This window comes from Echinops telfairi, unplaced genomic scaffold (assembly GCF_000313985.2).
Source record: "Echinops telfairi isolate 266 unplaced genomic scaffold, ASM31398v2 ScPeMD7_2010;HRSCAF=2546, whole genome shotgun sequence".
In the NCBI taxonomy this organism is placed as follows: Eukaryota; Metazoa; Chordata; class Mammalia; order Afrosoricida; family Tenrecidae; genus Echinops; species Echinops telfairi.
Window position 1 is genome coordinate 19,683,411 of NW_022105908.1, and position 12,243 is coordinate 19,695,653.

Here is a 12,243-nt window from a genome sequence, read left to right on the forward strand (position 1 = left end):
AAGTGTACAAGTGTTTTTTTCATTTCAAAAAAAGATGAAATGTCGATTGATGACAAGCCTCGTCCTGGACATCTGTCAAATGAACGAAAACGTTGACTCACAGTGCATTTGGAGTTCGTTCCACCAGGTCAGATGAACCACCAGTTAATCAAGCTTTCTATTTAGAGGTTCTGAAAAGACTGCGTAACAGCGTGTGACAAAAAGAGGCCTGATTTGTGGTAGACAGGGGACTGGTTTTGCCACCATGACCATGTAGCCTTTTCAGTGCACCAGTTTGGCAGAAAACAGCATGCGTCTCTTGCCCCAGGCACCTTTTTGTTTCCTTGAATGAAGAGGGGCATGAAAGGACAGCAATTTGACGGTGTAGAAAAGGTGAAGTGAAAACGAGGGAGGTGCTGTCAGCCATCTAAACAGATGAGTTTGAAAACATTTCCAAGAATGGAATTGCAGATTTGCCAAATGTATTAAGTGTAATGGAAAGTGCTTTGAAGGTAACAGGGTTGTTTTGTTTAAAAAAATTTATATAGCTTTGGGGGGAAAAATCTGGTTGTTTGGGGGTAGCCCCTCATATGTATCTTCTCTTTCTTACTTGACTCTGCCTCTTGGGGGTAGGATATTTACCTGTCTCTCCTAGGTTCTGATACCCAGCAGGTGATTAATCAATATTGGTGAGTTAAAAGTCCATGATCTCTCGGTTCTCTGGCTTACCTAGCTGCCTCTTGGCCTCTGGCCAAGTGGGATCATTGCCTCGGAGAATCATGACTGCCTGCAGCACCATCTCCACTTGAGCGGGTGGGCGTCCATAGGACTTGATCTCTCCTATATCCTTCTTGTTCAGAGACTCCAGAGCCTAGGAAGAGGAATTCATTAGCAGGGTCAGAGTCAACTCAGGTGTGAAGGCAGACCTTTAATGGAGACAGGTGCCACCTCTTTCCCCAGTTCCTCGGAGACTCTGAGGGTAAAGCAGCCCTATTCCCTTCCCCGGACCATCCTGGCACACATCCTTCCACCTGCCCCTAGTACCCTCATGGCCTCTTCCAGGGCTGGCAGGGCCTCTTCTAGATCCTTCTGGGCATTGTCAGCCAGGGCCTGACACTTGATCTCCTCGACTGCGATCTTCTCACTGTTGGCTGTCACTGCCTAGGGATGAAAAGCAAGGAGCCCTGCTGGAGCACGTGGTTCCCACTCAGTTAACAACCCACCAGCCACTCCCTAAGAGAAAGACATGGCATAGCCCTTCATTTGGGTAGCTTGTAATTTGACAAATGGTTTAAATAAAATATTTGCTTCATTTTTTTAAAAAAGAAAAAAGTATAGCCTTGAAAGAGGGCCAGGGTTTTGTCTTCACTGCGGGCCAAGGCGAGAGGGAAGATGGAAGTTAACGCGAAAGAAGTCAAAGGTGTGTCCCCGAAACAGCAACTGCTGGCAACCCAGGAGGCTCTCCCCACCGGCACTGGAAGTGGTGTGTGTGTGTGGGGGGGAGACCCCCCCCCCAGCACACCAGCCCTGACCTTCTGCTGCTCATCCGCCTCGCGCTTCTGCTGCACGATGATGACCAGGTACTCCTCACACTGCTTCTGGAACTCAGCCACCTTCTTCTTGGCGTCCTCCAGCTCCAGGGACATCACCTCCACCTTCTCCCTGGTCTCGTCGATCTTGAACAGCCCCGTCCGCAGCTTATTGGCTTGGTCCAGTAGCTCCTGCCGCTTCTCTCTCAGCAACCTGGACGACAGTGCAGAGCGAGGTGGCCCAAGAGGCTGGGGTCACAGCAAAGGGAGTGGCCCAAGGCTCCTTTCTCAACGTCTCTTGAGTCCTACCTCCCTGGCTGTGGCCACCTCTACCACCCACTCAGATCTTTACCAAGTCCTGCCTGGCTCCTTGCTAATTGCTGCCCGTGCCACCCCCACCCCCCAGCCCCCACCTGTCTCCCATGCTCCTCTCTCCCTTGACTGGGCATCACTGCCACAATTAGCTTGCTAAGCCTGATTTTTACCACACTGCTTTCCTGACTTGACAGTCTTGGGTTGGTTCCCACTGTGCAGCTGGCCAGATGGGGACGGCAGTGAGCCAGGACACAGGTGCCCGCCTCAAGGGTGTGGGTGGGGGTCCCCAGCACAGACAGTTTTCCCTCTGTGTGAGTGTGGGCTAGCATTGCCACAATTTCTGAATTTTTTTAAAGAGGAATTAGAAATCCAGGTTTCTATAAGGCTCCCACGTTTGAAGTGTTGGCAACTCATTTAAAAGACAAGTTCAATGTGGGACAGGCAAAACAAAACAAAAACTCTACAGAGAATGGTTGTTGGGCTTATATGAGAAAATACAAAGGTAAGTCAAAAAACATTGCTACAAAGTTACCGACGCGTTTACTAAACATGTTTAAAATGCGCAGCAACTGTTTCTCCACACATCCTCCATCGGAGCTGTACGCTCTCGGGGCAGGGTTCCCGCCTCTACGCCTTCCTGGGCACTGCCAGACACACCACATCAAAGTGGCAGTTTGGGGCATTCCTGAGAACTCAAAAAATTGCCTTTTAATGTTCTTTGAGCTTGAGGCATGAAAACAGAAAGTCTGAAGGGGCAAGATAAGGGCTGTAGAATGGGTGGGGTAAGCTTTCCTGATGAAATGCCCCCAGGACAGCTGAGCAGGTGTGTTGTTGTGATGAGGAAGCAATCGCTCGGTACAGCCTTCCTGCCTTTTGTCTCATCAGTGCAGTTAACATTTTCTTAAAACTTCTCCCTAGTAGTCCTGTGTTCACTGAGAGAATCTGTCCAGATGACCCCTTGGGGATTCCCACCCCCCAAATAGCTGTCCTAATCTTTTGAGCTAACATCTCTGCCTTAATTACCCTTTGAGGGCTTCCGGACCTTCTTTAAAATTCTCGTCCATCTAAAAGTTAGGGTTTCATGTGAAGCAGCATTCCTGCAAACTTGCTGTAAAGCTTCAATGATTTGGGAAAATGCGAGTGTTGTGGAAAATTTGATATTAGCCTTGACCCCTCTCCGCCCCCGCCCCCCATGGCACAAAAAGTACCCCTTTATTTGGAGGTGTGCTAGTGAGACGGAGCCAGTGTATTACTAGGAAAACATCCACTGATGGCAAAGACATGTTTAAACGTGCCTTAAAAAATAAACAGTAAAGATCCCCCAATAAAACGATTTATTTTCACACACACAAAAAATAAATAAACAAATAAATAAATAAATAAACAGTATTCTGTGGGGGTCTCCCAGCTGGGAAGCACAGGCGGAGTGGATGCATATGATAATAACTGATACACAGGTGTATAGGGGATGGAGGGGGAGGGAAAGGGAATGTAGGGAGTAAATCATGAAGGTGGCAGGGGGAGGGAGCACTAGAAGGGCTTGTGATTGCACAACTCATTTTAAAGTTGACTTAACCCTGGGGGGTGGGAGGGTGTTCAAAAAGGGATATGGTGATGATTGTACAATTCTCCTAGCTATGACTGAAGGACTGAACTCTTGAATAGTATGATATGTAAATTATGTGCCAATAAAACTGTTGGGAGAAAAAGAAAGGAAACAGAAATAAACAAACTCGTGAAAGTGTAAACTAGCACTCTAGTAGCTGTATCTCACTCCCTGTGTAAAAGACTATGTGAACCAGTGATTGGCAAGCTGTAAACAGGATATAAGCCTATGAAGCCCCAAGAGGCCAGGAACTGAATTTTATCCTTTAATATGCTGTGGATATTTAGCATAGTGCTAAGTACATAGTAGGTGCTCAAAAGAAAATGTGTTAAATGAATGAATGTGTTGATGACCATTATTCCTACAAATGCCTTTTCTTCACTGTTATTCACATATTGAATCTTTAGAGCTAATTTTTAAACATTTTCTTTATATTCATAGCAAACTGTAGTATGCTACACACGAGAAGACAATATAATCACTGAGTGAATAAATCCAGAATTCTTGGGAATGGTGCAGAGTCCACAAGGCGCTAACGGGAGAGGGAAAGGCAATGTGTTATAGCAATGTCCCAGTGTCTTGTGGTTGGAAAGAGAGAAAAAGAGAAACATCATTCCAGGAAATTAAGGCACAGAGGGTGTCGAGAGGGACTGGAGCCTGGAGAACATAGCCAGAGGGCTCTAGAAACTAAGATCCCCCGCACCTCTGCCATTCTATAAGGGCATTCCAAGTGCTTGAACTGGACCCTTTGGCCAGCTCCGGAATGGTTTCCATGACGTCATTTCACTACGGACCGACCAAGGCAGCAGCGCCTAGCCTCCCGTGCCTTGTCGGGCTACCTACTTCTTATATCCAGACACGAGCTCCAGGTAGTTGGTGGGTGTGACGTAGTTGAATCTTCTTAGCTCCAACAACATCTTCTGGGAGTACTGGGCCACTGACCAGTGCATGGTGACAAAGATCTGGGCTACCTTCTTGTGGATCTGAGCCAACGAACACGGGATGTAAGTCAGAGCGAAAGGGCCAGCAGAAAGTGGGGGAGCTGGCGTGGTGAAAGGGAAGGGGCCAGGGCTGTGGAATAGTGGTGGGGAGGGGGGCTCACATTCTCCTGGGTTCCCAGGTCTTCTCCCATGAGGTACTTCTCCGCCACCTCCAGCAGGGCCTCACGGGGCCACTCGGAGAACCAGTTGATGGTCGTGCAGTTCACCAGGGCTGGGTACTGGCGGATCCAGTTTCTGGGAAGAGGTTTTGAGGCAACGAGGTCTACCCAGGGATGCACTCAGCCTTTCCTTCCCTCGCTCCACATGTCCCTTCTCTCTGCAGGAACCTACATGGCCCTCATTTGGCCTCTCGATCTCTCTGTCTAGATCCCATTGTCCTCTCATCTACTTCAGTAGAGGATGATGAACAGGGTACATCTCCTAGGGGTGAATCCTTGGCAAACGAGCTAATCTCTCTGAATCTCAGCTTCCTCAGCTGGACAACCCATCCTACCGAGGAAGGTGAGAGGAGTGAAGGAGGAGACCCATGCAAAAGGCCAGCCCAGCAACTGGCCCGGAGTAAATACAGGATCAGTGCCAATCATATTTTAAAAATAAAGTCGTGACCCACGTTGGCTCTCTCTCCCAACAATTCTTTGCCCTCCCTGGCTTCTAGTCAGACCAGAAAGAACAGGCAACTCCTGCGGAAGCCCTTTGAAAAGGGGGTTAGACAGGAGTGCCCATCGTTGTTCATGAGCTGAATGTGCAGAAGACGGAGGAAGACCAACTGGAGAGTCCTGAGGGCACCTAGGGAGGGGTGATGGCAGGACTCACCTGAAGGGGTCCCCCACAGGACTGAGGCAGAGCACGATGTGCAGGTTGTTCCTCACACGTTCGATGAGGTAGGTGAAGAGGCTGTCGGGTGTCTCGGGGACCTGTTCTGCCTTGGCCTGCTCTATGATCTGTGTCTGGATCTGCATAGAAGCCACAGAACATTGGGGAATGGAGTGCCCAGGGCAGAATCCGAGGGGCAGCAGGCTAGGCAGGGGTACCAATGGGCAGGTTTCAAAACTCCTCTTCTCAGACCAGGTATACTGGTCAGATAGAGATGGGTGGAACCTCTAAGATGATGGCCCTTAATTGGCCAGGCCTGGAACTAAACGCACACCCACGCGCTAGATCAAAGGGACACATTATCCAAGGACAGTGGGTTCTGTGAGCAGGAGGGAAGGAGCAGACTGTGGAGGGAGGAAGTGGGATAAGGCATGGTAGGAGGTTGAAATGAACGAGTTGGAATAGAATATGTATAAATTGTTGAATGTAAAACTGATCATCTGCTCGGCAAACCTTCACCCATCACCATAAAGAGGTAAGTAAAATCAAAGTGGTTTTTTTTCTCGTTTGATTATAAATTTTTTTCCTAATATTTCTTTTAAAAAAATAATTTTATTAGGGGTTCATACAAGCAGCTCTTCCCAGGGGCTCCTCCTGCGTTCAAGGCAGATGACGAAAGAGCAGCAGTTCTTCTGCTCCGTGGGGAGGAGGGTGGGTGCTGGGTGGTATAAATGGCTCATGTGCTCACCCGCTAACTGAAAGGTCAGAGCTGGGGGTTCACCCAGAGGCACCTGGGAAGCAAGTTCTGGTGCCATACATCTGAAAGATTCAGCCATCGAAGACCCTCAGGACCACAGTTCTATTCTGACACACAGGAGGCAGGGGGGGGGGGGCGCGGGGGGGATCCTGTAGTCAGCGCTGACTTGAAAACAACTGTGTTTAAGGCAAGCCTCTGCATGGTGGTCTGTGGTTCTTCGGGGGTTCATCTGAGAATCGGGTCAAAGAGCCAACTGGTACTGGGTATGGAGGGCCCATACCTCCTCAAATTCATCGCTCTTGTAGAGATTGGGGACCTCTCCTGAGCTGAGAATGTTGTTGATGTCCTCTAGGAATGACTCATCAGCAATTTGGGTATCCACAAAGAGGAAGGACGTGGCCTTGAGCTCTACCCCAGCCTGGCGATACAGACGCTTGATATCTGGACCAGATGAGGGGAGGGAGGGGTGGGACCGAAGTAGAACAAACTCTCTCCAGAGGCCCCACCCCCACGCGCCGTCCCTTACTTTGCCTCTGAGATTTTGGACGCCTCCTAAACCACCAGGCACACCCCATTCCCTCCTCGTCCTCCACTCAGCACGGGCCTGGCACACCTCATTTGCTGGCTTCTAGCTCACAGGAAGTTAGGGACTTGGTCCTTTATTCCCCCAAGGCCCCTCCATTGTAGAGACCCGCTGTACCATTTCAGAGACCCTGGTGGTGTAGTGGTTAAGAATTGGGCTGCGGTCCACATGGTCGGCAGTTCAGAACCCCCAGCAGCTCAGAGGGAGAAAGACTGTTTACTCCCGTCCCTGGAACCCTCAGTGGGTCACTATGAGTCAGCATGCACTCGATGGCAGTGAGGTTGGGGTTTTTTGGCCGTACCTTCTCTGAACTCCTGCTTCCGATAATGTTTGGTGACCTCGATCTGGAAGGTGATGTACTCGCAGATAGACGAAGCCAGGCGGGCTAGACTCTGGCGCCCGCTGCCCCCGATGCCCACCAAGAGCATGTTGCCTCGAGGCTGTCCAATCACCCGCACTATCCGAGTGACTGTGTGGAGGGAGGACAAGGACAACGAATTGGTTGAGTAACCTCAGGGGACTGTAGCCTAGGGCCGGGAGGCATGAAACTGAAGGAGTGGAACTCAGGTGTGGGAAGAGGTTGGTGCCCTGAGGCGCTGGTATTACTTCAACAGCTGAACTCCATCTCATCTACGTAACAGAAGTGTCAAGGAAAGGCCTTACCTGTTGCCACCGGGGACTAAAGCACCAGGGAGGAAAACGATTTCCAAGATTTCAACTCCAGAGCTACCCGGTTCCCATCCCTCAGAAACGTCCCCCAAATGGGCGGGCGCGGCAGAGATGGGGACGGGGAGTGCTCACTGTGCTCAATGGCTTCTCGAAAGAGCACCAGCTGCATTGGCACGACAGCGGGCGACAGGTTATACTCATTAAGAGCTGTCTCCATGGCGGTCTTCAGTGCTGTCAGGTCACTCAGGTCCTCATACACCTTGGGCTCTTTCAGGAAGTCCCCTGGGCCACGAGAAGAGGGGTTCAGTGACTCACGTAGCTGGTCCTCCCCAGACCTCTCCTCAAGGCCCTAGAATCAAGACTGCCTAGCCCCCCTTTGTAACACCCATCTCTTAAGAATCTCGGCATCCAGTAGCCCCAGCTCCTCGCTCACCGAAGATGGGAGGACGTTTGTTGGGACACAGATTATGAAATGTGAGGTCGAAAAAGGAGCCAAGTTTGTCACTCATGATGCCCAGGAAAGCTTCCATGTCCGTCGCATCAACCAGCCGGTCGGAGAAGACTCTGTTGAGAGGGAGCTGGGATTTGATCTTGGAATACATGGAAGAACTCTGTGGAAACAACCGAAATGTCCACCAAGAGATGGAGGGCTAAGCAAAGCAGAGTGTAGCCACACACTGGACTGTCACACAGCCGTCAAGAGAAAGGAGGGCCTGCTACGTGATACCCCTGCAGGAACTTGGAAAACTTTATAGTGAATGTGAGTGAAATAAGTCAGCGGTACCGGAAACATTCATGAATCCACAGGCGCGTAATGCTGGCCTTGGTATCATGGAAGTCCTTGTTGGCTCTCAGCATGCCCTGGAATACCTGCGGGGAGGAGGGGAGAGACACATGACCATGAGATAGAAAACCGAAAAACCAAACTCATTGCCATCGAGTCAGTGCTGACTCGTAGTGACCCCCTGGGGGTTTCAGAGACTCTAACAGCCTTTCTCCCTCGGAGCTGCTGGTGGCGGTTTGGGACTGTAACCACTACATCACCAGGCCCTCCACGGCTTTCACACCAAAGCCAGAGAAAGCAGCATTCTAGGATGGGCGTGATTCTGGTGGTGTGATATGCTGTGGGGAGTCCGTTGATGGCGCAAATGGGTCATATGCTCAGCTAGCAGCGGAAAGTTGGCAATTAGAGTCGACCCAGAGGCACGTTAGAAGAAAACCCTCATGATCTACTTCTACTCTGGTCAACGTGCAATCACCGTGAGCCAGCTGAACGGCAATTGGTGGTACACTCGATATGCTACCGAGTTCCAAGGCTTATTTTGAAAAGAGAATGCCTCTAAGGGGGCTGGTCCAGGGCCAAGGGGGCATGGTCGGACTCAGTTTCACCTTGGAGATGTCTCGGAGATTGAAGAGATAATGGATCTTGGCGGGCGTGGGCAGGAAGCGCTGTACCACAGTATTGTACATGTCCAGGGTAGCTCCAGTCACCACATTCCCAATGGGCTTCACTTCTTCCTCAAAATCCTGAAGCTTCTGATTGATCATGGTGCCAAATATTCGGATAATCTGGGACTCCTAGAAATAGGCCCACAGTCGATCTCCAACGTTCCCAACCCAGGGCTGGGGCTATGGTGAGACCCAGCAAGGCACTTGTTAGGCCAGGCCTAAATTGTAGGGAAGCTAAAAAAAAAAAACCTCAGAAATAAAAAATGTAATGTCTAAAATAATCCATGAATATACAAATAGTCCCCAGGAAACTTCTCGAAGTAATAGAGGGATTTAGCAAAATTGCAGAGGCACAAGATCAGCAAGCAAAATCAGTTCGATTTCTTTACACAAGCAAATGAGAAATCTGGAGGGGAAATCATGGAAACAGTGCCATTTACAATAGTATCTAAGAAAACGACTGGGAGTAAATCTAACCAGGGGCACGGCAGACTTACGTAACGCAACCTGTAACCAAAGAAGACTTGAGTAGAAGGAAAGATGCTCCATGTTCATGGATTGGAAGACTTAAAGCTATCAAACACTATCCAAAGCACTCTTTAAATTCAATGCAATCCCAATAAAAATTCCAACAGTTTCTTCACAGAAATAGAAAAAACAACAACCAAACACTTCAACTTTATGTAAGAGGCAAGTCGCCCTGAATAGCTAAAACAATGCAGAAACATAAGAATAAGTAAGAAGGCACACGCTTCCTGATTTTAAAATATACTATATAGTTACAGTAGGAACCCTGGTGGCATAAAGGTTACATGTTCCACTGGGATCCTAAAGGTCAGCAGTTCGAAACCACTCCTCAGGGGAAGATGGGCTTTCTAATCCCAAACAAAATACAGTCCTGGAAACTCACAAGGGCAGTTCCACTCTGCCTTCTGAGTCGCTATGAGGGTTGCTATGAGTTGGCATCAATTCAATGGTAGTGAGTTTGGTTTGGTTTAGTATGTAGCTGCAGTGGAGCCTTGGTGGTGTAGTGGTTAAGCATTGGGCTGTTAACTGAGAGGTCAGCAGTTCAAAACCACCGGTCACTTTGCAGGAGAAAGATGAGGCTTTCTACTCCCATAAAGAGTTACAGTCTCAGGAACCCACAGGGGCAGCTCTGCCCTGCCCTACTGGGTCACCATGGGTCACAATTAACCTGATGGCAGTGAGTTTGTTTCCGGTTACATGGCTACAGTCATCAAAACAGCCATGTACTGGCATGACAGTAGCCATACAGACCAGTAGAAGGGTTTTGAAAGCCCATTCACTGGGGGAAGAAGAGTCTCTTCAATAAATGGGAAAATTCGATTCCCACAGACAGAGATAGGAAACAGGATCCTTGCTTCACAAAAACAAATGCAAAATGGATTGAGGGCAAACCTGTGCAAACTGAAAGCAGCAGAGTCTTCGAGGCATAAGCAGACGCAGCACTGCCAGGCCCCGTTCTCAACAATGGATTACATCATACAATAACAAAGGCACAAGCAGTAAGAGACAAATAAACAGGACCTCATAAAAATCAACGACTTTTGTTCCACAAAAGATTTTATAAGAAAAGTGAAAGGATAAGCTACCGACTGGGAGACTATCTTTGGAAACCAATTGTACACAATAACAAAATTACATATACAACTTCAACAACCTTATAATAGAAAGACAAATAATTCCAATCATAACATGGGCAAAGGACTTGAATAGACATTTCACCAGAAAGGACATTCAAGTGACCACCAAAAACATACGCAAAGATTCTCAGCAACGTCAGCCATCAGAGCAATAAAATCAAAAGCCACAATGAGATACTATTACAGTTCTATTACGAGGACAATGATTTAAAAAAAAAATGTTGGCAAGGAAATGGGAAAATTGTCTCCCTTATCCACGGCTGGTGAGAATGCAAAATGGTATGCTTAGTATTGAAAACAACGTGATGATTGTTAAAAAGCAAACAGAACTATCATGTGACCCAGCAAGTCCACTCCTATGTACGTATCCAAAGGACGCGACAGTAGAGAATCAAAAAGAGGCCTGTACCCCAGTGTCCACGGCAGCACTGTTCACACTACTCAAAAGGCCGAAACCACCTACACGCCCCTCAGCAGGTGAGTGGACAAACACAACATGACAAACATATGTACTGGGGTGCTACTCAGCCAGTAGGAGAAATGAAGTTTGGTACTTACTGGAGTGTGGAGGGAACTAAGACAATATGCTGAACAAAATAAGTCAGTCACACAGGGGTAAGACTGTATGGCCTCCCATAAAAAGACCAGAAGAGGAACACGTATGAGCACCAAAGTTATTACTGGTTACCAGGATGTGGGTGAGGGTGAGTGCAGGTAATGATGGTGGAAAAAGCGCACTGATGGAGGGTAGGGTTGCACAACTGAGTCTTGTAATTGGCAGTGAGTTGCACACACCTGAAAAAAGTTGAATCGACAAGCGTGCACGATAGACTTACTAACAATAATGACAAAGGTGAATAAGTAAGAGTCCCTGCTATGCACAACTAAGCAATTTAGGTGACTTGGCTCCTTGCTTTGGCAGTTTGGGGCCACCTTTTATGGGATACCACGAATTGGCCTAGTCACATATTTCGTGTTTCTGTTCTGCCTCCTAGTGTGCGGTGTCGTGTCTGGAGGTCTTAAAAGCTTGTGTGTGGCCACCGAGGGCCTGACAATTGGTCTCCAGTCTCCTGGAACTCTAGGGGCTGAAGGAGAGCCAGAATGTGTCGCTGATTCCCCTTTACCACGAGGCCAGTCACCTGGAGGGTACCCAGCGGAACGTTCTAATCAGAGAATCCATAGAAAATCCTGATCAAAGGGGGGAAATACACACGAGAATTCCAGAGTCTCCTGGATGCTTCTGAAACGATTGCCCTGAGGTAATCTTTTCTTTTCAACCCAAAATATTCCCTGACGACTTCTTAAAGCTGAGCAACAGTTTAGCTTAACTGAAAAGAGGCATCGTCCAGTAAGGACCACCTATAGGGATCAAATTGATAAGAGCAGCCTGAAATATTAGGTGGAACCTTAGAGAGCAGTGAGTTTATGTTAATGAGGGAGGGAACTTTTTTTTTTAAGGATTAGTTACACAACTCAAATGTAATTAATAACACTAAATTGTACATGTAGAAACTGTTGAATTGGTGTATGTGTTTCTGTGCAGATTCTCAACAACAACAAAATAAATGTTAAAAAAAACCACCTTATGAATAAAATAGCATTTTAAAACGAAGAGGAATCAGTATTACTTTTTGTATTTCCTTTTGCCTCAGGCTGATGGCTCAGCACTGCACACGTCTTGAATTTATTTTAAAAATTGGTATTCTGCTCATCAATTGTTTGCACTCGTTCTGATTTCTGAAAATGTTGCGCTATGAGTTTTCTTTTTGTCCCTCAGCCTTTTGGTCTTCCCTAAAAGTCTGCTCCTGGCACTCTGCCTTCAGCTCCCATCTCTGGGTCTGACTCCCTTAGTCCCTGGGGCCCCACAGCGTCCTCTCT

The 12,243-nt window shown here is 48.1% G+C and overlaps 1 protein-coding gene across 1 annotated transcript in view; it reads right to left on the reverse strand.

The window, feature by feature from the left end:
• DNAH2 (dynein axonemal heavy chain 2) overlaps nucleotides 1-12,243 on the reverse strand; it is a 158,637-nt gene that overhangs the window by 29,721 nt on the left and 116,673 nt on the right. The window contains exons 49-60 of the mRNA XM_030886521.2: nucleotides 8,642-8,830; nucleotides 8,037-8,122; nucleotides 7,686-7,816; nucleotides 7,385-7,534; nucleotides 6,885-7,052; nucleotides 6,281-6,441; nucleotides 5,244-5,383; nucleotides 4,532-4,664; nucleotides 4,273-4,412; nucleotides 1,512-1,722; nucleotides 1,024-1,140; nucleotides 709-850 (exon numbers count right to left, since the gene is read on the reverse strand). Coding sequence (XP_030742381.1) covers nucleotides 709-850; nucleotides 1,024-1,140; nucleotides 1,512-1,722; nucleotides 4,273-4,412; nucleotides 4,532-4,664; nucleotides 5,244-5,383; nucleotides 6,281-6,441; nucleotides 6,885-7,052; nucleotides 7,385-7,534; nucleotides 7,686-7,816; nucleotides 8,037-8,122; nucleotides 8,642-8,830 — 1,768 coding nt within the window. The remainder of the gene's footprint in view (nucleotides 1-708; nucleotides 851-1,023; nucleotides 1,141-1,511; nucleotides 1,723-4,272; nucleotides 4,413-4,531; nucleotides 4,665-5,243; nucleotides 5,384-6,280; nucleotides 6,442-6,884; nucleotides 7,053-7,384; nucleotides 7,535-7,685; nucleotides 7,817-8,036; nucleotides 8,123-8,641; nucleotides 8,831-12,243) is intronic.